Raw genomic sequence first — 27654 nt, 5'->3', positions numbered from 1 at the left:
CTTAGGCTGTGGGTGAAAGTTTATTGTATTTATATAGTTTCCACTCTGTATAATTTTTGTTTTCTTATAGATATTGATGATGCTCAAATCCTTCCCCGCTCAACCAGAGTCAGACATTTTTCACAGAGTGAAGACACTGGAAATGAAGTTTTTGGTGCTTTGCATGAGGAACAGCCACTGCCTCGAAGTAGCAGCACTTCTGACATCTTGGAACCATTCACTGTTGAGCGAGCCAAAGGTGCAGTTCCTGTCGTTGACAGTTCATCCCGTCATGCTCCAAGCTTGCAGAGTTCCACAGAGGCTTCGTCAATAACTAGATCCACTGAGAGCTCCATCACTGATACTCATAGTAGAGAGCCTTCTCTGGAAGTTGGTGATAGCATATATGACCATCTTTGCCATTTGATAGGTCCAGTAGAACTTGCAGATGCAGCTTTGGATCAGATCCAGTACATTGACCTGGAAGCAGACGATGACCTTCTTTCTTCTCTGAAAGAATACTTTAAGGAAAACCAGGAAAGTTGTAGTAAAAGTGAGCTAGGGAAAGATACAGCTTCCCAGGAAGTGCTTATTGATGTAACTAGAGAGGAAATACCATCTTTCCATAAAGTAGAGTACACAGGTCAGGAAATAAAACCAGAAACTCTCATGTCTTTTGTTGGGACTCCTGAAAATACACCATTTCAAAAAGAACCAAGCTCAGCTGTCTTCACAAGTGCTCTTGCACCTAACCATTCAGATAGCTATCCAAGATCACAAACTGCTGCAAAGGCTAAGCAACTAAGTCTTGATGAACACTCATCGGATCCTAGCTCAGATAGCCCATGTGATAAAGAAAAAAAGAAACATCTGTATAGACAAACAGCCACAGAAGTAGATGCCTGTGTAGATATGACAGTAGCCGAAAAGCTTAAGAGTGTACAGGTTAATGAAAAAATCACGCCATACTTAATGCATGCAAAGAAAACTGCATTAAAAACACCGGTAAGCCGCAGAATGCCTCATGTTTCAAACACTAGCAAGCTTTCTCCAACTAAGAGGAGCTTGTCTGAAACAGTAACTCATAGGGCCAAAATCATGAAAATTGCCACTAAGAAACGAAATAGTGTTCATGTTACTTTTAGACCATCTACTGAGTCTGTCCAATTTTATAATCCTCTGGAAAACAAAGAGGCTCCATGGAAGATGAGACTACGGAAGCTCAGTGGCTTTAGCAGTAATAGCAGTAGCACCACCAGCAACACACAGACCAGCTCAACTAGTGGTACAGACCTTGTAAAGCCTGGTGTGTACAGACCTCTAGATACAATCAGTGCAGCATCAGTTAGCAGAGCAGTGAGGGAATCCACAGAGATCCCTACAGCCACATCACAGAAAGAAGGAATGGCGAGTAACCAGGCAGGTACTCGCAGTACTCTGAGGTCATCGAGTCAGGAGACAGGACCACAGCAGGGCTCCCTGGGTGGCGTTTATAAAACTGTTGTCCATGCTCTTTCGAAGCCGAAGGCAAATGTTTCCCCACAGAGGCAGAACAGAATGCCACCCGAGGCTCCACTGAGGGATCTGTACAGTCATGTAATGGGCTATTTTGGAAGGAAAGCTGCAGGTGAGCACTAACTGTGCAGAGCGCAAAAGGAGAAAGACAGCACCAGTTTGGCTTAATGCAACTGAAGCAAGCTATAAGCAATCAAAAAAGCTTTGGGATGGTCACTGCTTTCTCTCTGTTTGGTTATGCATGCGCCTTTCCCCAGCTGTATTTTTCCCAGCATACATATTTATTTAAATTACTAATTTTCCTTTTGAGGCATTTAGTTAAACCTCTTTGCTGCTGAACAATAAAATAGACAGGGGAAGTTAAGAGGGAACAATGTAATGGCCTTTCAAAGGTCAGGTGTTTTTCTGAGTATGTACCACGAGTCTTGAAGTTCACTAAGGAGTTGGCCGTACTTTTTCTTGCCCCACTACTTTATGTCTCTAAGGGCATTGTCTTTATCTAATTTAATTTGCAAATTCTTACTGCTAACTCTGTTGGTTTCCTTGGTAGACAGTTACTTTGACATCAGATATTAACAGAAATCAGACTCCTACAACCAGCACCAACATGATACTTAACTATGATTGAAGAAGACATTCTTTATTTAATTGCAAAGATGATTTAGCCACTTTCCATTTAAGGCACTTCTGAAAAAAAGCTGTAGGCTTTTAGTTTTTAATCTGAGAGATTTAAATTTTTATTGTGAGATCTTAAATGTGCATTAAGGTCTCATGATTTACTTATTATTTCAGTATGAAACCTAAATGTACATGTTAGCAAAAGGAAGCAAGAGTGTAGTAACCATTTGATCTTGTTCAAAAATTGAAACAACTTGACTGATACAGAAACAGAATTTTCAGCAGTAAGGTAGGTTTTGATTTTGTTTTAACATGGTTTTGTTAGCATGATTAACAACGCTGTATAATGCATCTTGCATTGAGCCATTAATGCCACTTGAGGGCAGTATATTACAGCTTAGCAAAGCCTGGCCAGTGATATAAAGATAATGGTATTTAACAGTCTGAAATACTTGGTGATCCAGTAGAAAGAGAAACAGCGCTAGTTTTATTCTACAGAGAAACAATTTTTTTCAGCAGTATAATGGTGACATAAATGTATGGTCCACAAGGTAGTTTACCAAGTGAAAGCAATCTTGTTACTATAAAATTACATTTCAGTGGGAATGTTAGACAAATCAAACAACTATTTTGGTTTTATTTGTTCTTAATTCTCGTGAAAATTGAACCTTTTTTTCTCCAAGCATTGAGGTTAGATTTTAGACTAACTCTAAAAAAAAAAAAATTATGTCAAATCATGAGATTTTTATTTATATCCATACTGAAGTGTGTTTATGTCGTACTGAGATTTACATGAATTGAAAGGATATATTCCTTGCAATTACTCTCTTGAGAAAGAGGGAGGTTGTGAATTCTTAAGACTCTAAAGCAGCAGAATAGGAAGAAAAGCATACCAGCTTCTTTATAGGCAATATTAACCTGACTTCAGCTAGTGCTTACCTCTAGCTTTCTTGCTGTTTAAGGTCATACTGAAGATTGACTAACATCTGCTTAGTTAAATAAAGTAAATACAATTTACTAATTCTTAAAAATTAAATCTGAAAGGAGGGAAATTATTCATTAGTGCATGTTTGGCAAATACTTGATATGGCAGAGGTACTTTATTTTGGATTACTTTTGTTTCAAATTTAGAAAGTACAATTAAGTTGTTGCCCACTATATGTAGTTCTTTATTTGCTTCCAGTAAATAAAGAGGACACGAGCCCCAAACTGCCTCCTCTTAATAGTGAGACTGGTGGCAGCAGCGCCAATGTTCCTGACCTGATGGATGAGTTTATCGCAGAGCGACTTCGAAGTGGCAATGCCTCGGTGAGCTCAAACTTAAAATGTAGGAAACTAAAGGATGAGTCTGATGTTTATGTGGAGATTTTTATTCCAAACTTCATTTTTTCCTGAAACTTAACTCTGATTTGTAAAGTTCTTAAAACATTTTTTTTTTTTTTTTTTTTTTGGTTTTTCGAGACAGGGTTTCTCTGTATAGCCCTGGCTGTCCTGGAACTCACTCTGTAGACCAGGCTGGCCTCGAACTCAGAAATCCGCCTGCCTCTGCCTCCCGAGTGCTGGGATTAAAGGCGTGCGCCACCACGCCCGGCTCTTAAAACATTTTAACATTGCTTATTCTGTATGTGTGTATGTGAAGGTGCATGTGTGGAGGCCACATTAAGGAAGTGAGTTCTCTGCCTTTACCTGTCCGTCAGCCTTCACAATCAGCACCTTCCCCTAACTATTGTTAGCTCTTAAAACATTTTAAAGCTGGACTTAGTGGTACACACTTCTACCTAGCTGCTCAGTAGGCCAAGGCAGGAGGATAGCTAGTTCAAGGCCTTGCCTGAGGTGCAGTGTAATTTCAAGCCAACCTGTATAACTTAGTGTGACCCAGTCTTACAAAAAGTAGAAAGCAAGCTGACTATATCTCAGTGATAGAGCACTTGCCTGTTTACAAGTCCTTAGGTCAAATCCCCAGTGTGTGTGTGTGTGTGTGTGTGTGTGTGTGTGTGTGTGTGTGTGTGTGAGTAAAAATTTTAAAACATTTTTTTTATTAAAAGGTATAAAACATTGAGACTTGTAGCTTTAACTGAAGAGATACTGTAATATCTATTAAAAGCTGTAAGCCATCACCTTCCTAGTGAAGTTCCCTTACTCTCTTTCCTAGGTTGGTACCACTTGCTAACTGTCAGTAGGAAAGAACAATGGGAGCACTTGGCCCAGCCCCCATAGTTTGAAAGTTTAATCAATTCAGATAACTCTGGAATCAGTGTTAAACTGTGCCTTTTACCTTAAATAGTAAATATCAGATGAAAATAGAGGCTAATGTACCTCTAATCCTTAGGTGCAGAATTGCCGATTAGAGGCTGTCATTCCCCATTTGGGTTTTAACTTGTCTACCACTATTACTTTTCCTTTTATTTCCTTTTCTTTGAGGAACAATTATTGTAAAATCATAAAATGACATCTTTGCTGTCTTTGTATTTATTTTCTCGTCTGTTTGCTTCATTGCTCCATTGCAAACTCTATTTTTCTTCTGATCACGAGCTTTAGGCCCAGCACTGCCTCACCTGATATGTGGGTTTTTACTTTAAATAGAACTTCAATAGCTTAGGCGTCAGAGCCGTGTCATTACATGCTATTTAGATACTTCAGTAAGCATGTTTTTTTCCTTTCCAACTGTGGTCCTAACTATCAGAATTTATTCTGAGGATTATCTTGAAAGCTAAAGATTTCAGGTGCTTAATTTAAAAATATTTTAAATGTAAAATGTTTCTTGTTTTAGACTATGACAAGAAGGGGCAGTAGTCCAGGCAGCCTTGAAATCCCGAAAGACCTCCCTGACATTCTAAACAAGCAGAACCAGATGCGGCCTGTTGATGACCCTGGTGTACCCTCCGAATGGACGTCTCCAGCCAGTGCAGGGAGCAGTGATCTCATGAGCTCAGATAGTCACTCGGATTCCTTCAGTGCCTTCCAGTGTGAGGGACGAAAATTTGACAGCAAGTATCTCTTACTGTTTGAGTATATGTTTTCTGTTGACTGCTTCCTGACTTGTGGATTGCGTAGCTTTCGCTTAGTTCTCCTTTGTTAGGTAGTTGTTACTGTATATTTTAATTTCACTTTTTGGTAAAACACTGACGAAAGTTTTAGGGAATCATCTCAGGTTAAGACCATTTTATTTTGCTAAAGAAAGGGTATTTAAAGGAACCAGAACTACTGTCCATCATAAGATAAATTACATTTTTAAGACAAAGTGTGAAAATAAAAATGATTTAGAATGGTCATAATATTAAAGGGCCAGCATAAGTATGAGATGCTGTTACTTAATGGACTTGGATTTGACATCCATTGTCTACCCAGACTGTTCCTTGACCGTTCCTCCATGTTCAGTTATCAGCAATTATTACTTTGTACCATATGTCACTATATCATTATGCTGCTGAAGTTCTCTCTACTTTTAATATTCAGAGAATAAACTACAAACAGAAATTTGGAAATCAAGTTTGTGAAGAGCAAGGGCATTGTTCTTCATGGATCATTGTATTTTTACTTGATTTATGGGGTAGTGGCATACTAACCCAAAGCTCAGACAGATAAGATTTTAAGAGAAAAGAAGGAGGAGGAAAAGGTGGGAAGGTGGAAGAAGAAGAGGAAATAGAGGAGGAGGAAGAGAAGATGAAAATGTGTGTGTGTGTGTATGAGAAGAGAGACAGAGAGATTTATAAAATACTTTAAAAGTAGTAAGTGTAGTGGTGATGGAATATCATTGCCATTTTAAAATAATTATTGTTAGTAATAAGCTGTGACAATCTTAGAAATGTTTGTAGTTGAGGTCTTCAACATTGTACTGCTTCTTGCACTTGCGAGAATGTAGTGCAGAGAGCAGCTTAGGGAGAATGAATGTGTGGTTAGAGTTGTTGTAGAACTAGCATTTCTTCTTCCTACAGACTTTGGCTTCGGGACTGACATTGGGATCCCATCCTCTGCTGATGTGGATTTAGGTTCTGGCCATCATCAAAGCACTGAGGAGCAGGAAGTGGCCAGCCTAACTACACTTCATTTAGATTCAGAAACAAGCAGCCTTAATCAGCAAGCCTTCTCTGCGGAAGTTGCAACCGTTACTGGTAAAGTAATTCAAGGGAATAGTACTTAAGCTTGGCTTCTAAACTTCCAAAGAACCTGGTGAAATTTCTACAGCTTGTATGGCCTACTGCTGTTTTGGTGGTTTTGTTTGTTTTTTGTATTGTTGGTTTTTTTTTTTTTTTTATATGAACAGTGGACAAAACAAAACAAGTTAGTTTCTTGACAGTGTGAAGTACACAGAGGTAAGCATTGGTGCACCCTATGCATATGCCATACATAGATCAGAAGCAGTTATTAAATAGATAATCTAAAAGAAGAAAAAAATTACCTCACTATATCTTTTTCATTGACACTCATAGTTAAGGTAGCTGTTTTACATTTATTACAGGAAATATAAAGCACTCTGCCAATAAGACGTTTTTGTTAATATACTAGAATTTTGTAGTTAAACAGAAAATTATCCTTTTCAGATAATTTTTTATTTTTTTATTTTTTTTTTAAATGTGGCCAAACCCAACTTTAATATAGCAAGTGGAGTCCTGGAATCTGAGTCACATTAAACGCAGAATTGTGTATTGCAGGGGTAGTGTAGAAATTAAAATGAGCCGGGGGTTGTACTGTGTGTGTTGTAAACTTAGCCTACCAGTTCCAGCTGCACTCTGATGAAGCTCACTCAGTGGTTAGCCATTCTAGTTAACAGTCATGAGGCATAGCCACTGATTCTAAGATCATAATCTCTTGTAAAAGGGAGCCGTTTCTCCTGTGAAAACTTGACTCTAATTCTAGTTCATTCAAAACATTAGGAAAGCTACTGTGTTTTTCAAAGGTTATCCCAATGTGAAAGAAAATGTCACCGTACTTTTTTTTTTTTTATGTTTCTGTATTTATCAAAAATAAAGTTCCAAGAGTTAGGGAGATAATTCCATTGTTAAAGTCTTAGTTGAGTTGGATCTGCGTTTGGATCTGAGTTTAGATAACAGAACCCTAGTAAAAGCCAGACTTGGCAGTGTATTCTTACAATCCCAACTGCAGCAGTAGTGAGACAAGGGATCCAGCTTGCTAGCCAAAACAGGAAGCTCCAAGTTGAGCGAGAGTTACTATCTCAAGTTAAAAGCTGGACAGCAGAAAAAGACACCCTCATATCAACAGTCTGGCCTTCCACGCTCCCACGGTAATGAGTGTACCAGCACACACATGTAATACACAAAAAATCTAAAAACTAAAACATTTATATAAAACTATTACAGAAATAGGTTTTATGTTTATTTATGCCATCTTTTTTATGGTGACTTAACCTCTAAGTATGCAACCTATATGTCCCGCGTTGAATGACTGATCCTGTTACTCTATTGGGAGGTTTTATTAGGAATACTGATTTTAATCACCAACACTATCAGCAGTACAGGAGTACTTAAAGAGAGCTATGTTTTTGTTCCCAAATATAAAATTCATCAGAGAGTATAGCTCCATATGCTCAATAAGCAAAACTGTTGAATATAATATTTTCTAATTTTCAAATTTGCTTGCATTATCACACTGATAACTGTTTTATCAGAGAGATGTTAGTTGGCCTGAAATCTTTCCTTTTGTTTAATATGGAAGTTTTGAGATACCTCTAAAAAACCTAGTGAGAAGTATTGAACTATATAAGTTTACTCCATACAGTAGATATAAGCTTTATGCATGTTTGGAATATGGCTGTCAGTATAAAAAGGTTGGTGTTTTTTTTGTTTGTTTGGTTTTTGCTTTGTTGTTGTTTTTTTACATTAAAAGGTTCTTTTAACAGGGAAAAACTTTCAGCCAACCATTATTGAATCAATCATGTTAATACAATTAAAGGTAATACTCTGTGGTCATGCATCTCTATATAAAGTGATTTTAAAATCTGACATCTTAAAAGGAAATTACGTGATGGTTAAGATGACTTATTGGGAACAAATGCTCGCCGCCAAGCCTGACAGCCTGAGTTGGATCCCAGAAATAGACATGGTAGAGGAAGAGACCAACACCTGCAAGTTGTCCTCTAACTACCACACATGTCCTGTGGTCACTGGACACACACACACAGTAAATCTGAAACGTACAATGTGTTTTTATGAAATAACATAATACATGGAGATAAAGGAAATAGGTTTGTTTTTTAAAATATTTGATGAAAATATTGATGTCTCTTGTCATGTTTGAAGTATATCTTTTTATGCATTTATTGTGCTACTTTAAAAATTACTCATGATATGTGAAATCCCACTTTTGGAAAATAAATACAAATGTGTAACTTGAATTGGATTTTGCTTTACTGTATAGAAAGCAGTAAAAGGGGGAGGGGCTTATAGTTATTAGGTATAGAACATTGTTATTTCTGAGCTGGGAAGAAGTTGACCCTGAGAAGATGAACTGCTGTTATATATAACTTGTGTTTAGTACCACTGGGTGCTGGTCTGTAGCTACCAGTGCAGCGATACATGAGGAGTGGCAAGCCTGTGCTTGTACTCTACAGAGGGGTATTTCAGACTGAACAGGTATGTTCAAGTCAGTATGATAATGGTATAATGTGAAGATATTAAAGTCAACCAGTTCATATAATGGGGACTTACAGTTAGTAAGGTCAGACATAGGCTTCAATAGGAAACAGTGTCTAAGCCAGTGGTTCTCAACCTTCCTAATGCTGCAACCCTTTAGTAAGGTTCTTCATGGTGTGGTGGCCCTCAACCATAACATTATTTTGTTGCTGTTTTATAACTGTAATTTTTCTGCTGTTACGAGTCATAATGTAAATATCTGATATGCAGGATATCTGATATGTGACCCTTGTGAAAAGCTAGTTCAGCCACCAAAAGGCTCATGACTCACAAATTAAGAACCACCAATTAAAACAAAAATTTAATCAGGATTCTGTGCAAAGTAGAAAAAAAAGCCTAGATTATGATGATCTGTTTATAAATCATAATTTATGTATAAATATAATTATTTGGCTAGAATACAAAAATTGTATTCAGATTATAGAGTTGTAATAGAGTAACAAGGACACCTGAGCACTAAGAAACTGGAAAGTTTGATCAGGTCAGTGAGCAGACTTGGATGATGTTTGTTTGTGGGACAGAGTCTTAGGCTGTAGACCAGGATAACCTTGAGTTTATGCTCATCCTGCCTTAGAAATCCACGGACAGGATTACAACAGAAGCCACCATACCTAGCAGTTTGCAAGGTTTTTGATTGGTCGTTCTCTGTGGCAGTTTTTCTTGGTGGATATATTTTTTCACACTTACTTGTTTATGCTGTAAATGTGTGTGCATGTGTGAGCCGTGGGGCATATCAGGGTCAGAGGGTGATTTACCAGAGTCACTTGCCTCCTTCCTACCGTGGAGCTTCTAGGATCCCGGGTGCTCAGCCTTGCTAAGCTTAGCTGACTCAGCCATCTTGCTGGCCCTATTTGTGTGCATATTTTAAAGACGAGGTTTCATGAAGACCAGCTCAACCTCAGACTGGTTATGAAGCTAACGATGACAGCCTTGAACTCCCGACCTTCTTGACACCTCAGTGCTGGACTTATAGGCATACGTGTTGTGTGTGTGCCTTTAAAGGATTTTAACTGAGGGGGTAATCCGACTGCATTTTTATGAGTTTTTGATGTTTTATGAGAGTGCATTGGTAGGAAAGAGTAGAGATGAAGAATATTCCCTTTGCTATTGACTTTTCCCAGTTTCCAGTGAGAGTAAAACAACAGCAGTGATTATGAGAGTTTCTATAGCGAGGCCAAGAATACCAGTTGTCAGTGTCACTCATGGTTTCTGGACCTAGGTTAGTCCAGTGCTAGACAAATATTGTGATTTTGTTGACACCTTTGGACATTATAACCTGTTTTATCTTCTGATGTTTTAAAATTATGTCTTATTAGTATTTGAAGTATTGTGTCTTAGGTAAGATACTGAATACAGTCTTCACAGTGACTGTATGAAATTATCTTTCCAGGTTCAGAAAGTGCTTCCCCAGTTCATTCAGCTCTGGGATCCAGGTCGCAGACCCCCTCCCCGTCTACACTGAGCAGAGCTCACATAGAACAGAAGGACCTCCAGCTCGATGAGAAGCTCCACCACTCTGTTCTTCAGACGCCGGATGACCTAGGCAATGCTTGATATTTCTGGGTTTTGAGAGTACTAGTGTCAGAAGAACTTAAATAATTAAAATGTTTACTGTTATGTATACTTATCTTAAGTCTTTGACTTTTCTAAGTCTTCTGTTGTTTTTCTTGCCCTTGAAACGGCTATTACTAAAATAACTGTTTTTTAAATATTTTTTCTTATTTTTAATAGCTGTATCATTAATGATTATACTATTTTGTATTTTATTTTTATTTATCGATCTGATATTTATTCTCTTCCTTTCCTTCTCCCTCCCCACCCCCTTCTTCACTCCCTCTTTATTTATTTATTTATTTATTTATTTATTTATTAGTCAGGGGCTCACTATGTAGCCCTGGCTGGCCTGGCCCAGAACTCAGAGATCTGCTGCCTCTTCCTCACAATTGTTGGGAGTAAAAGACCGGGTGTTTGACTTGTAGATTGGCCCCTACTTCTCCTGCCTCAGTTTCCTCAGTGCTGGGATTCTGTGTGTACTCACCATGCTTCAAGTCTCTTAATATTGTACTTGAGTATTTTGCTCACTCACAGGAGGAAGTAGCATCATTACTGTTTCTCAGTCAAGCTTTCAGTAAAACAATCTTGTTACATTAGTAATTTTATCTATTCTTTGTTTTCAATGCATGTAACAAGAAATGCTGAATGGTATAAAACGTGTCAAATAAATACTTGGCACAGTTTCTAAAATCTGTCGAGGTCATAGTTGAGAAGATATTTGTGTCACATGTCACATTTACCAAAGGAAGAAATGAAAGCTGTATAACTCCTGGGGTACTTTTTCCCCCTCTCTATGCATCATAATTATTTTATTTTTCCATATTTTGTTGGTATTCTTTTTATTATTGTTTTGTTGTTGTTGAAAATAGATTGTTCTTTCATAAAATACATCTGAACTACAATTTTCCCTCCCTCCATTCCCCCCAGCTCTCCTCCCTTCATCCCTTTCCCCCACATCTACTCCCTCTTCAGAAAAGAACAGGCCTCCAAGAGTCCTCAAGTTAAAACAAACATTGGTTGGCCATTCCCATAAGTTGTGTGCCACCATTGCCCCAGTACGTATTGCAGGCAGGACAGATTGCAGGTTGAGTGTTTTGTGGCTGGTTGGTGTCAAGGTTTGTCTTTCTGTCGCCTGCAGAGTACCTTCTTGTGCGAAAGCATCAAGATCCAAGCTCCTTGGAGGCACCAGTTCAACCGCTCTGCATTCAATGAGTTAAATGAATGCTATCCTCATTCCTGGGTCCTGCTGTCAGTTTTCAGAGTGACTGTCTGTCCTAGCATCAGCCTAGGTTATTTAGGGATCTCCATAGGACCTCCCTTGGCCAGCAACTCAACTGAATGTAACCCAGTCCCACCACTGGAAGAAAGCCTTGCCTGGCTACAAAAGATGGCCAGTTCTTAATCCATATCCTTCATTTCCAGGAGTCTTCACTAGATTTACCCTCAAAAGTTTGCACTGCACTAGGTTTGCACACTGCCTCCCATATCCCCTGACTCTAGCTGTCTCTCCTTCCACCCACCCCAGTCCACCACCACCACCACCACCACCACCACCACCACCACCACCACCACTACCGCCTGATCCCTTCTTGCCCCAATCCACCTGCAAAATCTATTTTAAATCTCCTTCTCAGGGAGGTGCGTGCATACTACCTACATTAAAGGGCTCATTCCTTAATGTGCAGTTATATAACTCTAAGTTTCTGCTTTGTGAATTATTGGGACCTTTAAGATTTTTTTTTTTTTTGTATTCAGTTTTTCCTCTCTTTGGAAGAAAATTTTAAATAACAAAGCAGTTAACAGGACTCGTTTTTTTAAAATCCACATGTAAGTTTTATCAGGCTATTACCATTTTACTGGTTTTTATCTTTGCGCTTATAAAATTGATATTTATGTCCAACATGCATTTTTCTGTCACAGGCTAGCAAGGTGGCCCAGCTGATAAAAGTACTTGTAGCACAAGCCCCAGCACCTGCATTCAATCCCAGGACCCACACACACATACACATGAACTGATTAATTAGTTTCTGGTTTTGACAGCTTCACAGTAAGTGGTAGCTGCATAATATTTTTTCTTCAGTAAATCTTAATAAAACCCTATCAATAAGAAATCATTATCAACATAGAAAATTATGAATTGGTAAGTTGTTGGATATTATCAAAAAACCTACATTTACATTTCTTATATCTACTCTTTTAGATATTAAAAATGATTCACTTACATTGGCTCTTTTAGGTACTGACACTATTGTGTTATTTTTTTCCATAGAAATCAGTGAATTTCCATCTGAATGTTGTAGCGTGATGGCAGGAGGTACTCTCACTGGGTGGCATGCTGATGTTGCTACTGTTATGTGGCGCAGAATGCTGGGCATTTTGGGAGATGTCAATGCTATTATGGATCCTGAAATACATGCTCAAGTTTTTGATTACCTCTGTGAACTTTGGCAGAATCTAGCCAAGGTAAGAAAGAAAATAAAAGCTCTGAAAGGGGAGAAATAAAGTATTAGTAAGTAGTAGGCCAGATGTGGTGGTTTAACACCTATAATTGGAACACTGAGGCAGGGGAATCGGGAGGTAGATGCCATATTGAGTTACATAGCAGGTTCCAGGCCAGCCTGGTCTATCCTGTCTGAAGAAACAACAGTAAGCACTTCCCCTGCTCCTCACCCCACCACACAAAGGAAGAACAGGCCTTTGAGAACACTGTTACAGTTTGATCATGCTTTGAATTAAAAGAGTGTTCAGCATTTGGCTATAATTAGCCATAATGAAATATGTCATTATGGTGGAGACAGGATTCAACTTCTGTTTAAGGTAAAACAACTGGAAGAGAAAATAGTTTCATTCCATGTGTGTTACCTTTTATTTGAAAATTATAGATCAGAGATAACCTTGGCATTTCAGCTGACAACCTGACTTCCCCTTCTCCACCCGTCCTGATTCCTCCACTAAGAATTCTTACACCTTGGCTTTTTAAGGTAAGCTTGATATATAAAACAGTAATATATTTTTCTTTAATAAGTTAGTTTTCAACATTGATAGAAATTTAACAATAAACTAGGCAGTGGTGACGCATGCCTTTATCCCAGCACTTGGGAGGCAGAGGCAGGCAGATTTCTGAGTTTGAGGCCAGCCTGGTCTACAGAGTGAGTTCCAGGACAGCCAGGGCTACACCGACAAACCCTGTCTCAAAAAAAAAAAAAAAGAAAAGAAAAAAGAAATTTAACAATAACTTAACAATTATTTGGTCTTCAAGCACACTTAGTTTCTAACTAGTATCTTTAAGAAATGGTTAGGTATTACATAAAGAGGAGAGTTAGGCATAGCAGAATTATTTATTTAATTAAGCAAAAATAAATGTAAAAAGTATGTCTTAAATGTTTTTAAATATATTTACTTATTTTTATTCATTTTCCCCCTACTAGAGAGCTAACCCATGGACTGCCTATGCTGAACAAGTGCTATAGCACTGAGCCATACCCACCTTTCTAGAATAGTCTATCTTCATTCATAAATATATTCATATTATATATTCATATGTAATATTCATAGTATGTATATATATATTATTTTAAATAAAAAATAAAGTGAGAACTATACTTTTAGAGATTTCTTTTTAACTATTATTTGATGTTTGGTCTATTTTTTAAAGTGAAACATTCGTGATTAATCATATGTATATTCAATCATTTCAGATAATAGTAGCTTCCCTAGTACTGACTTCTAGTTCATTAGTGAAATTGGACCAACACAGAAATATATGAAAACAGCTATTGCTTACTTATTCAATTGTTTAAATATTTACATTATTTGGCTTTAGTATTAAAATTGATTTCTTAATTTTAGGCAACCATGTTGACTGATAAGTATAAACAAGGTAAATTACATGCATATAAACTTATTTGTAATACAATGAAGAGAAGACAAGATGTATCTCCAAATAGAGATTTTTTAACACATTTCTACAATATAATGCATTGTGGATTGCTTCATATTGACCAGGTAAATATATATGCCTTCTAAAAATGTTGTTTTATCAGTTGTGACAGTGTCAGTTTTCAACTTTACAAAAATTAGAATCACCTAGGAGATTGGCCTTTGAGCATGTCTGAAGAATTGTCTTGATTGAGGTAGGAAGACCTGCACAGTGTAAGTGGGCTCCATTTCCTATGCAGAAGGTCCTGGACTGTGTAAGAGTAGAGACAGCAAGATGAGAACTCCCTGAATACATTCATTGCTCTCTTCTGTCTGTGCATATAATGTGACCAACTTCTTCAAGTTCTTCTCTTTATGACTTCCCTTCAGTGATAGACTATAACCTGGAGCTGATCCCCTGCAGTGATAGACTATAGCCTGAAGCCATGAGTTAAAGTTGTTTTGGATAACGTATTTTATCATAACAACATGAAAGGAATCTAAGATATCAGTTTTCAATTCTGTTTAATTTATACTTTTTAAGATTTAGAATTAAAACTGTTCTTCATATGTAGTGAGTTATATATATCGTTCACTTTCACTTTATGATCTTTTTTATTCTTGAAAGGTAATTGAAAACACACTACTTAAGGGACTGATTGCAGTGTTCTTTTAAATGCACAGAACAAGAATATTAAAAGCAGTAAGGGAAAAAGCTCAAAAACATAAAGACAGATCTATCAGAATTACACCAGACTTCTCACCAGAGACTCTAAAAGCCAGAAGACCCTGGGCAGATGCCATACAGACCCTAAGAGAACACAAATGCCAGCCCAGGCTACTATACCCAGCCAAACTCTCAATCACCATAGATGGAGAAACCAAGAAATTCCATGACAAAACCAAATTTACACAATATATTTCCACAAATCCAGCTCTACAAAGGATAATAGATGGAAAACTCCAACACAAGGAGAGAAACTGCACCCAAGAAAAAGCAAGAAATTAATCTTGCAACAAACCCAAAAGAAGATAGCCACACAAACATAATTCCACCTCCAACAACAAAAATAACAGGAAGCAACAGTCATTGTTCCTTAATACCTCTTAATGTCAATGGACTCAATTCCCCAATAAAAAGACATAGACTCTCAGCTTCCACATTATACTAACCACTTTACTTTTTACTTTTTGAAGGAATTAAACCATCCTTTGCTTAGGTTGGTTTTCTCTTAATATTCCAATGTGTCTATTTTATAATGGACTCTTACTTGAGGCATATGAATTTGCTCACCTTTTCATGCCGCCATGGTTAGGTTTATTCTGCTCTAAAGTTTATCTCATATTTTCTTAGTACTAAGTTACATTGCCATAATCATAATTCCATTAATTTGGCAGCTGTATCATATATAATGAGTAATCACAAAAATGAGTCTAGGACACATATTTCAGGGGTTTGATCTTAGTTAGAAAACTAAAAAGTGGAAGATTTCAGTCTCATTATAATTTGGTTAAGTGTCACTAATGAGTTAGTTGGAAAGCACTAATATTCAAAGTTAATAGTCATATTTCTTTCTGAGCAATGAGAAAACTTCATTAATTTAAAAATAATTATAATGTCCTAACCCTATAAGCATATCTCAGATACAATTACATCCTTATTACTACAAAACTCGAGTTTCTTCCTAAGATGAGTCACATTCAGTGGTAGGAAGACTGGTGGGCAAGGAGAAGAGCTGCCATGGAGTAGGCAATGACAAGAGAGAATCACAAGGGGAAATATGGTCAAAGTGTCTTATATGCACATATTAAATGTCATAATTAAACCTATCATTACTTATAATTAATACAGGATAGTAAAAACGCTTTTAAATAGTCACTGAATAATACAGCCAAATGCACTGCATCTTTCCTAGTAAATTTCAAACCATAATGCCATATAAGAATATTCATTTAAGGGCTCAGGTTCCTTCCGGAACCCTGTCCCAACTCTGAGAGTAACTGGGATTAGTGGGACCCAGGCACTCAGGAACTCTGCAAGACCAGTGGCTTGGGTTCCTTCCGAGCTGTCTGGGCCAGTGCCCTGAGCAGACCTTGGGCGAAAACTCTGCAGCCAGTTCCACAATACCCAGAGGCAGCTCCACTCCCAGGTGGTTTAACACGCCCAGGATCATAGGATCACAAAATCACAGGATCACAGAGACAGCCTGACTCTGAGGAGTTCTGACACAACCAAGATCACAGGAAGGACAGGCTCCAGTCAGACATAGCCAGGGCAGGTAGCACTAGAGATAACCAGATGGCAGGAGGCAAGCATAAGAACATAAGCAATAGAAACCAAGGTTACTTGGCATCATCAGAACCCAATTCTCCCAACATAGCAAGTCCTGGATACCACAACACACTGGAAAAGCAAGAGTCAGATCTAAAATCACTTCTCATAATAATGATAGAGGACTTTAAGAAGGATATAAATAACTCCCTTAAAGATATACAGGAGAACACAAGTAAACAGCTAGAAGCCCTTAAAGAGGAAACATAAAAATCCCTTAAAGAATTACAGGAAAACACAATCAAACAGGCAAAGGAAAGGAACAAAACCATCTGGGATCTAAAATTGGAACTAGAAACAATAAAGAAATCAGAAAGGGAGACAACCCTGGAGTTAGAAAACCTAGGAAAGAGGTGAGGAGTCATAGATGCAAGCATCACCAACAGAACCCAAGAAATAGAAGAGAGAATCTCAGGTGCAAAAGATACCATAGAAAACACTGGCACAACAGTGAAAGAAAATGCAAAAAGCTAGAAGCTCCTAACCCAAAACATCCAGGAAATCCAGGATACAATGAGAAGACCAAACCTAAGGATAATAGGTATAGAAGAGAGCGAAGATTCTCACCTTAAAGGGACAGTAAATTTCTTCACCAAAATTATAGAAGAAAACTTCCCTAAGCTAAAGAATCAGATGCCCATGAACATACAAGAAGTCTACAGAACTCCAAATAGACTGGACCAGAAAAGAAATTCCTCCTGTCACATAATAGTCAAAATACCAAATGCACTAAACAAAGAAAGAATTTTAAAAGCAGTAAAGGAAAAAGGTCAAGTAACATACAAAGGCAGACCTATCAGAATTACACCAGACTTCTCACCAGAGATTATGAAAGCTAGAAGATCCTGGGCAGGTGTCATTCAGACCCTAAGAGAAAACCCAGCCCAGGCTACTATACCCAGCAAAACTCTTACCATTAATGGAGAAAACAAGATATTCCATGACAAAACCAAATTTACACAGTATGATTCCACAAATCCAGCCCTACAAAGGATAATAGATGGAAAACACCAACACAAGGAGTGAATCTACACCCTAGAAGAAGCAAGAAAGTAATCTTTCAACAAACCCACACAAACATAATTCTGCCTCTAACAACAAAAATAACAGGAAGTATCAATCACTTTTCCTCAATCTCTTAATATGAAAATTAATAATACCCATTATATCCTAATCGATTGAAATTCAAAAATGTAAGGAATTAGATATTTGTTGACTGCCATCCAGTAGTCTCTCTAATTTGGTAATTGGAGAAATAGGTCCAATATTGTACAATCCAAATACACTTTCGGTTTGTTTGCACATGACAGGGTCTTGCTGTGTGCCACATACTGGTCTTGAAATCATGCTTCTCCTATCTTAGCCTCTCTATTAGTAGGATTGTTTATTTGATGTTTTTACACTATACTGTGGTTTTCAGAACAGCTTACTTGTAGCCTCCCTCAGCCCTGAAGTAGGCTGATCCAGTCTTTGACCTTGTGGCCACTGAGAAGGAAATTACCTAAGGTGGAGCCTTCTGACCTAGATGACTGTTTTGTTCTGCCACCTGACACTGCTCTCTCCAAGACACTGCTACCTGGTGAGAAGCACCTTATACATTCCAGAGGAACATCCTATTCTGCACATCACCTACAGGCTGCCTCCAGACACCAAGAATGGACTGGCAGGGGATGGGCCTTCCCCCCTTTTATAAGCACTCTCTTAGTAAACGGAGGGCCTTGAACAGAATCATGTCTTGGCTCCATTAATCTCTCGCCATCTAAGTCTCTTTCAGCCCCAGCCTGCCTCCCTGGTGTACCCGGTCCTTGTAAGCTGCAGGCCGGCATACAACACTTACTTATTTCAAAATTATTTACACAGCCAAAAGAAATGTAGACAATTAATTTGTGAGGTAGCTTGTAAGAGAACAGCAAAGAGTGAGACTGAAAGCTTTGCTTGATATTTATAATTACTGTATCAATTTTGAAGAAGAGGACTTTATAAGTTACTCTTATTCTGAGATGAATGCTTCTCAAAATCATCACAGCCAAGGAACCAGAATCTTACCCTCATCTAACGTCTGTGCACCCTCCAAGCAGAACCATTGTTCATTGAAACAGTTGATGAATGACTTCATGGATAGACTGGTCTCAATACTCACACACATTAAACGAGTGTAACCTGATCCTGGTGGGCTGAGAATGAAGACAATCACTCGAGTCAATTAGCTTTGACCATGGCAGGAAATCTGTATCCAAAAATCATGCCTATAATTCATTCCTTGGTGCAGCAGAACTGTAGCTTAGCTATGTTAATGATATTAGTTAGCTGGTACCCACAATTACATATGTGTCTTCTTTCTCCCCCCTTTCCTTCCTCTCAGGACATTGTCAATACGATCATCAAGCACTGCTCACCTCAGTTTTTTTCACTTGGTTTGCCTGGGGCCACGATGCTTATTATGGATTTTATTATAGCAGCTGGGAGAGTGGCTTCTTCAGCTTTTCTTAATGTAAGTCTTTATTTCTAGTTCTTATATATTAATAAACAATTTATCCAGCCTCCAAAGAGAAGGAGAGAGCTATTGCTCTAAATTATAACAAAACTCATGTCCAGAAAGTCTACCACGTAATTGGACCTCATGGCTTCCCCACAGTAAAAAGACAGACATTCTGATGTGTAAGAAATCAATAAAATCAGTTGATGAGCTGGCTCAATGTTGTCAAAAATGGCAAAAAAGACTTCAAATTTGGGAATGTAATAAAATAGGGAAGGAAGTGAAGAAAGAGTTTCAAGTTACTGCTAAAGTAAGAAACAGTGGACAAGAACCAGTCTTCACTCTGTGTGTGCATGAAACAGTGGACAAGAACCAGTCTTCACTCTGTGTGTGCATGAAGTGTAGTATTCACCGAGAATTCTTACTTGACAGTTAAATATTTGAGTGGGATAAAGAACCAACATTTATGACATAACCCAAAAATATGCCCTCAGAATAAATCTTACATGTTAAAAAGAAGGAATAAAAAGTCTATAATGTCACAGAAACCAGGGTAGATATAATTTTTCTGTAAGTAGCAGAGTTGAACTAACTAGGAAGGTAGTAGCTCTAGAGTGCTAAAAGAAAGACTAATCATTTAAGGAAACAAGTTGGGAACATGACCAATGTGTATTTTAGACAGATCGCTTTCTAAATGTCCTGTTAGAAAAAGATTTAGAGCCTAAGGAAGAGAAAAGGACTTACGTACCATTAAAACACGTATACCTTTGAACAGACTATTTTATTTCTATGTTGCAAAAGACCAACAGGGAAGGAGAAAAGAACTGTTTGTGGCATTGCATAAGGTGTGTATAGGATACTGATGAGAGGGCAATCAAGTAATTAAATGTATAAGTCAGGAGGTCAAGAGAGATGTTTTAGTAGTATTTTTGTTTGTTTTTGTTTTGTTTTTCGAGACAGGGTTTCTCTGTATATCCCTGGCTGTCCTGGAACTCACTCTGTAGACCAGGCTGGCCTCGAACTCAAGAGATTTACCTGCCTCTGCCTCCCAAGTGCTGGGATCAAAGGCGTGCGCCACCACACCCGGCTGTTTTAGTAGTATTTTTAAAGATCTGAATTAGATACAGTTGAACGCCTGCAGGAGATGTGCAGATGAAGAAGAAAAGACTACTTCTAGCCAGTTTTGTCTCTACAGCTCCTGGAGAGCAGCTGTGGCTTGCACCGTGCTATCTCCAGACTCCAGCATAGGGCAGTACTTAATAGATACTTATTGACTGAACACCTACTAAACAGTTCCTAGTATATGCTCAACATTGCACTTAACCCTTTGGTTGCACTGGCTGCTCTTCCTGAGGTCCTGAGTTCAATTCCCAGCAACCACGTGGTGGCTCACAACCATCCATAATGAGATCTGGTGCCCTCTTCTGGCCTGCAGACATACAATGAATAATATAAAATAGGTCTTAAAATTAAAAAAAAAAAAGGTTAGTAATATTGTATAGAGGAGATGAAAGGAAAGTATTCAGGTTATAGTAAATAGACTCAATTGAAGTATGCTCAAAGAATGACAATCCATTTTGTTTGGAGTTTAATGTGCAGGAGTATAGTCAACAGAAGAACAAAAAATGTTCCTTATCAGCTGAAGCATGATCTGCACAACATACTGTGATCTGGTTGCTCATTAGCAGTTTGGACTCTCAGATCTTATCCTAAGTACTGAGTCACAACTTTGTGATTAGATCATAAATGATGAATGACTCTATTGGTTAAAAATCAAGAAGCATTGTTTTGGGATATATCTTAGAAGGTTTTGAATACTGTGGACCAAGTTATGGTGTAATACTGGCTTAAACAAATACTTTAAAATATGGTAAGAGATAGTTAAACCTGTGCCTTGAGAATATTAAATGACTATATTACTCTTAGATTAAATTACATGAAAGACAAACTCTTGATACACAAGATACAAGTTCATGATGGTATTTTCAGGGTACCCAGATAATCAGCTTCTTAGAGACTAGCAAAAGTTGATAGAACTCAAAGGAGATTAATATTTAAACTGTCACTTCTTATTAATTTACTGTAAAAACTTTTGCTCATCAGTGGGCCACTTATACCAGATGACTACTTGTGTATTCTGTAACTCTTCTCAAAGTTCTGCTGAATTAAGCCTCTATGCTTTTGCTGTGACCAACTTTCCTCCCCTACATCTGGATATGGGTTATGTAATCACTTCCTTTGAATATTGCAGAACATATAGTCTCTTTCTGTGCTCTCTAATTCATATAATACCTATTACTGAGAAAGTACATAGAAACCAATCATTGTAGGATACAAGCTAGACACAGGCATGTCCCCTTAATCTTCCTCTGAATGGCGTTCAAAACACCAATTCCAAGTGTTGGTCTTCTGGTTCTCATGTTCAATCCCATCTGTATTACCTTTCATTGTTAATGGTTCCCTCTCTCCTTTTGCAGATTACATAATAATTGATAGAATTTTGTCCTTAACTATTACAGAACTATTATAGACACTTGAAAGTCTGTTCCTCTTATAGCCTCACATTCAGATATTATCAGCTACCTGACCCAACTTAGCAGAAAAACTCAACTAAGCTCTTCAACCAAATATTGATATTTTTAAAAATCGACTCTATTTGTATATGATAGTTTTAAACCAGGACGGTTGATGTGAGTTTACCCTGCCCTTTCATATCTGTGTAAATCTAGGTTTTTAAATGTGGATATGTATTTTATCTTTTGTTGCTTTGTTTGAAACAATGTATTGCTGGTAGTACTGGCAGACCTTTAAGTTACAAATGTCCTTCCTCAGCCTCTTTAGGGTGAGGATTTTAGGTATACTCTAACAGGTCCAATGAAAATTATCTCTTCTGTTCTGCTGAGAGTAGAGTAAGCTTAAATCTTAATAAACTGCTAGTCTGTTTCGAGATTGAGTCTTGATTTATGTGAATGGAAGTATTGTATTGTTAATATACCGGCATTTCATATTTTTATTACATATTCTTAAACCTGTAAGCCAATTTTAAGTATTGTAAGTAAACAAAATAATGCATTGGTTTCTGTTTAATGGGCATCTAAGAGGACAGAAGAGGAAATGTTTAGTGTTGAAAGAATTGACTTAATAAAATGAAAGACAACATGAAGTCACTTTTTACTATAGTGACTAATATATTAACAAAAATTATAATGTTAGTAAATACTAAGGACAGTGGTTTTTTTTTTTTCATATCCATAAAAAGTTAAAAGCCAGCTAGCCTGGTACCTGTTTCTTGAAGATAGAATTAACATTTTAATCCCTTTTTATTTATCTGAAAGTAGTGACACTAAGCCATAAACTTGTTTGAACAATAGATAATGAAGCATGAATTACATTTAAAATAATTTAGCTGGGCATGGTTGCACATGCCTATTAAGCCCAGCACTTGGGAGGCTGGGCTACAAAGTTAGTTTGGGACCAGCATGGCCTATATAGCAATACACTGTCTCTCAATAAGTAAATAACATATTCATTTTTCCTTTCATTAGCTTGAACATATACCGGCTTATATTCCTAGCTAAAATTCATTTCCTGCAGATGATTTCTGCTTATGGAGACTAGTCATACTTTCTTTAGAAATTCTGGATGGAACCTGACTGTGGCTGCTCCTTCCTTTTTGAGTCTTTTCATGATCTCACTGCCATGAGGAATATAATCATATGACAGAATATTTTAATGGTGGTTTAAGGACAAAATTAAATAGCATTTTAAAGATTGTTTAAATCTGATATATAGGCACCAAGAGTGGAAGCACAAGTTCTTCTGGGATCTTTAGTTTGTTTTCCCAACTTATATTGTGAATTGCCTGCTCTCCATCCCAACATCCCTGACGTTGCTGTGTCTCAATTTACAGATGTTAAGGTAAGAAATAAGACACAGTATAATAAGATGTAATTTGTCTTCTTCCTTTTCTTTTTGATATCTAGTTATTAAAGAATGTTAATGTTCCAGGCATCAAACTAGAATGTCTACTATGAGCAAAGCCTTTTCAAGTTTAAAAGCTTTGAACCCTTTCACACTATGGAGCCTACTCACATGTCTGTCCCTTAAGAGTCATTCTGTCACTCACTGAACATGTATTCAAATAGCCTGTGCCCAACACCTGTGCTGCTAATACAGACTTCTAAGATTGAGATGCCAAGCTAGAGCTAAAGGTTTTGACTTCCACTTTGTGTTTCTTGATAAATTCTATCAAAATGATAGAAGTTTTCTGCTCTTAGGATTGGCAGTCTCCTATACCTACAGCATTAAAGGGCCTGCACAGTCATTAGGAGCAGGCATGGCAGCGAACCCTGCTTAGAAAACAAGTAACATGTTGTTTGGAGCCTCTGCAGAAGTCAGCCTCTGTTTAAAGATGAAATAGGACATGATCACGTTTAGTCCTACACACTCAATACCTCATGGAGCAAGGTAGAAGGGAGTGCCATGAAAAGTGCTGTTGTCAAGGCTCTGGGCCCAGTTAGTGTGAGCCATGGTGACAAACTCTGTGACTACGTCACAGTTACAAATTCATGATGTGTTGGTTACTTTTTAGAATAATGCTAAGATTTTATTAAAGAACAAACTGTTTACTTACCGACTCTATTTCTACTGCCCAGAGCATTATCTGACCCAGAATGGCAAACTAATAATTGTTGAATTAGGACATTAGATCTTGTCATTTCTTATGTTTCTTTTCTCTTTCCCTTTTTTTTTCTTTCCCCTTCCATTAATTCTTTTGTTTCTTGTTCTAGGAACTTATAATTAAAACTGTATTAAGCTCGGCAAGAGATGAGCCCTCTGGTCCTGCACGGTAAGTCAGTTTATTCTTTCTTTATTTTTTTTACATATTTTCTTTATTTATATTTCAAATGTTATCCCCTTTCCTGGTTTCCACTCCGAAAATCCCCTATCCTGTCCCCACTCCCACTTCCTGGCACAGGCATTCCCCTATACTGGAGCATAGAACCTTCACAGGACCAAGGACCTCTCCTCCCATTGATGACCAACTAGGCCATCTTCTGCTGCATATGCAGCTAGAGCCACAAGTCCCTCAGTGTGTTTTCTTTGATTGTTGGTATAGTCCCAGGGAGCCCTGGGGGTACTGGTTAGTTATATTGTTGTTCCTCCTATGGGGCTGCAGACCCCTTCAGCTCCTTGAGTACTTTCTCTAGCTCCTCCATTGGGGATTCTGTGCTCTGTCTAATGGATAACTGTGAGAATCCACTTCTGTATTAGTCAGGCTCTGGCAGAGCCTCTTAGGAGACAGCTATATCAGTCTCCTGTCAGAAAGCTCTTGTTGGCATCTGCAATAGTGTCTGGGTTTGATGGTTGTTTATGGGATGGATTCCCAGGTGGGCCAGTTTCTGGATGATCATTCCTTCAGTCTCTGCTCCAAACTTTGTCTCTGTAGCTCCTTCCATGGGTATTTTGTTCCCCCTTCTAAAAAGATCCAAGTATCCACACTTTGGTCTTCCTTCTTCTTGAGTTTCATGTGTTCTGCAAATTGTATCTTGGGTATTCTGAGCTTCTGGGCTAATATCCACTTATCAGTGAGTGCATATCATGTGTGTTCTTTTGTGATTGGGCTTCTTCACTCAGGATGATATCCTCCAGATCCATCCATTTGTCTAAGAATTTCATGAATTCATTGGGGTTTTTTTTGGGGGGGTTGTTTTTGTTTGGGATTTTTTGTTTGTTTGTTTGTTTGTTTGTTTTGGGGGGTTGGGTTTTTGTTTGTTTGTTTGTTGAGTTTTTTGGGGTTTTTTTTTTTTTGGTTTTTTTGGTTTTTTTTTTTTTTTTTTTTTTTTTGGTTTTTCAAGACAGGGTTTCTCTGTATAGCTCTGGCTGTCCTGGAACTCATTTTGTAGACCAGCCTACCTTGAATTCAGAAATCCACTGCTTCCCAAGTGCTGGGATTAAAGGCATGTGCCACCACTACCCAGCGAATTCATTGTTTTTTATAGCTGAGTAGTACTCCATTGTGTAAATGTACCACATTTTCTTTCTGTATCCATTCCTCTGTTGAGGGGCATCTGGGTTCTTTCCAGCTTCTGGCTATTATAAATAAAGCTGCTATGAACATGTGTCCTTATTACAAGTTGGAGCAGCTTCTGGGTACATGCCCAGGAGTGGTATTGCTGGATCTTCTGGTAGTACTATGTCCAATTTTCTGAGGAATCGCCAAACTGATTTCCAGAGTGGTTGTACCAGCTTGCAATCCCACCAGCAATGGAGGAGTGTTCCTCTTTCTCCACATCTTTGCCAGCATCTGCAGTCACCTGAGTTTTTGATCTTAGCCAATCTGATTGGTGTGAGGTGGAATCTCAGGGTTGTTTTGATTTACATTTCCCTGATGATTAAGGATATTGAACAGTTTTTTAGGTGTTTCCCAGCCATTCGGTATTCCTCAGTTGAAAATTCTTTGTTTAGCTCAAGTTAGTTATTCTTAAATCTGACAATTAATATAACTACTGTTCTTGGCATTTTGTAAAAATTGATTACCACATTTCAAATTATTCCAGACTTCTAAAAGTCTTTATCCTCCATAACTAAAATAACTTGTTTTAATCTTATTTAAGTATGTTTACTTAATCATCATATTTTATTCCTTATGGAGTACTTTGAATTACAGCAGTTGACATCAGTGGTCATTATAATATTTATATTATGGAAATTGTATACATCTAAGGAAACAGTATATTTTAATAGCCACCTATTTGATCTTGATTTTTAGTAGACTATCAGAAGATTCATGCTTTCCCTTTCTTTTCCTGTGTGTATGTGTGCATGAATGTGTTCACATGTCTCCTGCATGCATATGCATAGGCCAAAGGACAACGTCAAGTGTCCTCTGGTTCTCTCCACTTTATTTCATTAATACATAGGGTCTCTCACTGGTCTCTTAGCCAAACTAACTAAAGGGCACAGAGACAGTATCCAAATTAACAAGATCAGAAATGAAAAGGAAGACATAACAGAAACTGAGGAAATTAAAAAAAAAAATCATCAGATCCTACCGCAAAGTCTATACTCAACAAAACTGGAAAATCTAGATGAAATGGATGATTTTTCTAGACACATACCATGTACCAAAGTTAAATCAAGAGCAGATAAACTATCTAAACAGGCCCATATTTCCTAAGGAAATAGAAGTCATTAAGAACATCCTAACCAAAATAGCCCAGGGTCAGATGGCTTCAATGCAGAAATAGAAATCTACCCGACCTTCAAAGAAGACCTAATACCAGTATTCTTCCAACTATTCCATTAAATAAAAAAGGATGGGACACTACCTAATTCCTTCTATGAATACGCTTTCTTTTCTTAAGCTAGCTTATAGAGTAAGTTCACCATCAACCAACTCATAGAGTTACAAAGTCTTTTATTCTCTTAAACAGTGAATGTACTATTGTGTTTTATTTAAATGTTTGTCCCCTGTGTCACTGCTGCCTTTTCCCCCCCTCCTCCAGATGTGTAGCACTTTGCAGTTTAGGCATTTGGATTTGTGAAGAATTAGTCCACGAATCTCATCATCCTCAAATTAAAGAAGCACTGAATGTAATTTGTGTTTCATTAAAGGTAAGAAAACTATAATGGAATATATTAAAATTGTTTAGAACTCATGATTTTTCCCAGAGATTGAATGATCATTTTCATCATCTACTAGTACATTAACGTCGTGATTCTGACTCACCTTAAGAATGGTCTCACTTTTTTTTTTTCAAAGTAGTAAGTGGGGTTTTTTTATTTGATATTTTCTTCATTTACAAGTCTAAGATATTTGTGTAATGAGTTCATTGTTCTGAACTTTTCTGTATTTGATTTCTTCCCCCAAAAACATGTGAGTGTCATTTTAAAAAGAAACCAGCCTTTTAAAAAAGAAAGAAAACAACATATATAGGAGGGAAGTGAGAGAGATTGTGTGTGTGTTTGTGTGTGTGTGTGTGTGAGAGAGAGAGAGAAAGAGAGAGTGGAGGAGAGGGAGAGGAAGGGAAGGAGAGAAGGAGAAAGTAGTAGGGTAGAGAAGGAGAATGGAGAAGTAGGGAGGGAGAGGGTGTATGGGTCTATTTGTATGTTGGGGGCAGAGTCACAGTCACGGGCTGTAGGCACAAGCAGAACCACCTTCCCAGCCTTCTTGGTTTTGTTTTGTTTTGTTTTTTAAATTGAATTCATGTTTTATAATTACAGGCACCGTGCCCCACCCCCTTTCCCCTGCCCAGGCAGCAGCAGGGGTGGTTCAGGGGCTACCTCTTGGTTTTTTAACTAAATTTTTCTAACTTACTCTCTGGTCTTCCTAAATTATTGAGATTTTTTGGCTTTTGGTTTTACGATTAATAATATAAATCCTCTTTAGAGTAAGAATAGAGTTAGTTCAGAAGTAGTAATCTGGGGGCTGAAACTGTGGCGCAATGGTTTTTTGTACTTACTACTATTTCAGAGGACCCTGAGTTCAATTCCACTGCATGCACATGGCAACTCAGGACTCTCTGTAACTCTAGTTCCAAGGTGCCCAGTGTTGTCTTCTGGTCTCCTAGGGCACCAGGCACACACATGGTGAATATGCAGTCAGAACA

General features: G+C 37.8%; 1 protein-coding gene across 5 annotated transcripts in view; it reads left to right on the top strand.

The window, feature by feature from the left end:
- Ralgapa1 (Ral GTPase activating protein catalytic subunit alpha 1) overlaps nucleotides 1–27654 on the top strand; it is a 209045-nt gene that overhangs the window by 96359 nt on the left and 85032 nt on the right. For 3 of the 5 annotated variants that reach the window (XM_085830378.1, XM_021179389.3, XM_029484805.2), the window contains 12 exons: nucleotides 71–1606; nucleotides 3296–3420; nucleotides 4883–5099; nucleotides 6048–6224; nucleotides 10153–10305; nucleotides 12586–12779; nucleotides 13199–13297; nucleotides 14166–14321; nucleotides 18929–19057; nucleotides 22835–22960; nucleotides 23833–23891; nucleotides 26551–26659. In XM_085830378.1, the coding sequence (XP_085686504.1) occupies nucleotides 71–1606; nucleotides 3296–3420; nucleotides 4883–5099; nucleotides 6048–6224; nucleotides 10153–10305; nucleotides 12586–12779; nucleotides 13199–13297; nucleotides 14166–14321; nucleotides 18929–19057; nucleotides 22835–22960; nucleotides 23833–23891; nucleotides 26551–26659 (3080 nt within the window). The remainder of the gene's footprint in view (nucleotides 1–70; nucleotides 1607–3295; nucleotides 3421–4882; nucleotides 5100–6047; nucleotides 6225–10152; nucleotides 10306–12585; nucleotides 12780–13198; nucleotides 13298–14165; nucleotides 14322–18928; nucleotides 19058–22834; nucleotides 22961–23832; nucleotides 23892–26550; nucleotides 26660–27654) is intronic. The other 2 variants (XM_021179390.3, XM_085830379.1) reach the window with 1 other exon arrangement.

This window comes from Mus caroli, unplaced genomic scaffold (genome assembly GCF_978045245.1).
Source record: "Mus caroli unplaced genomic scaffold, Mus_caroli_1 scaffold_14, whole genome shotgun sequence".
NCBI classification, from domain to species: Eukaryota; Metazoa; Chordata; class Mammalia; order Rodentia; family Muridae; genus Mus; species Mus caroli.
This window is presented reverse-complemented; position numbering and strand designations above follow the sequence as displayed.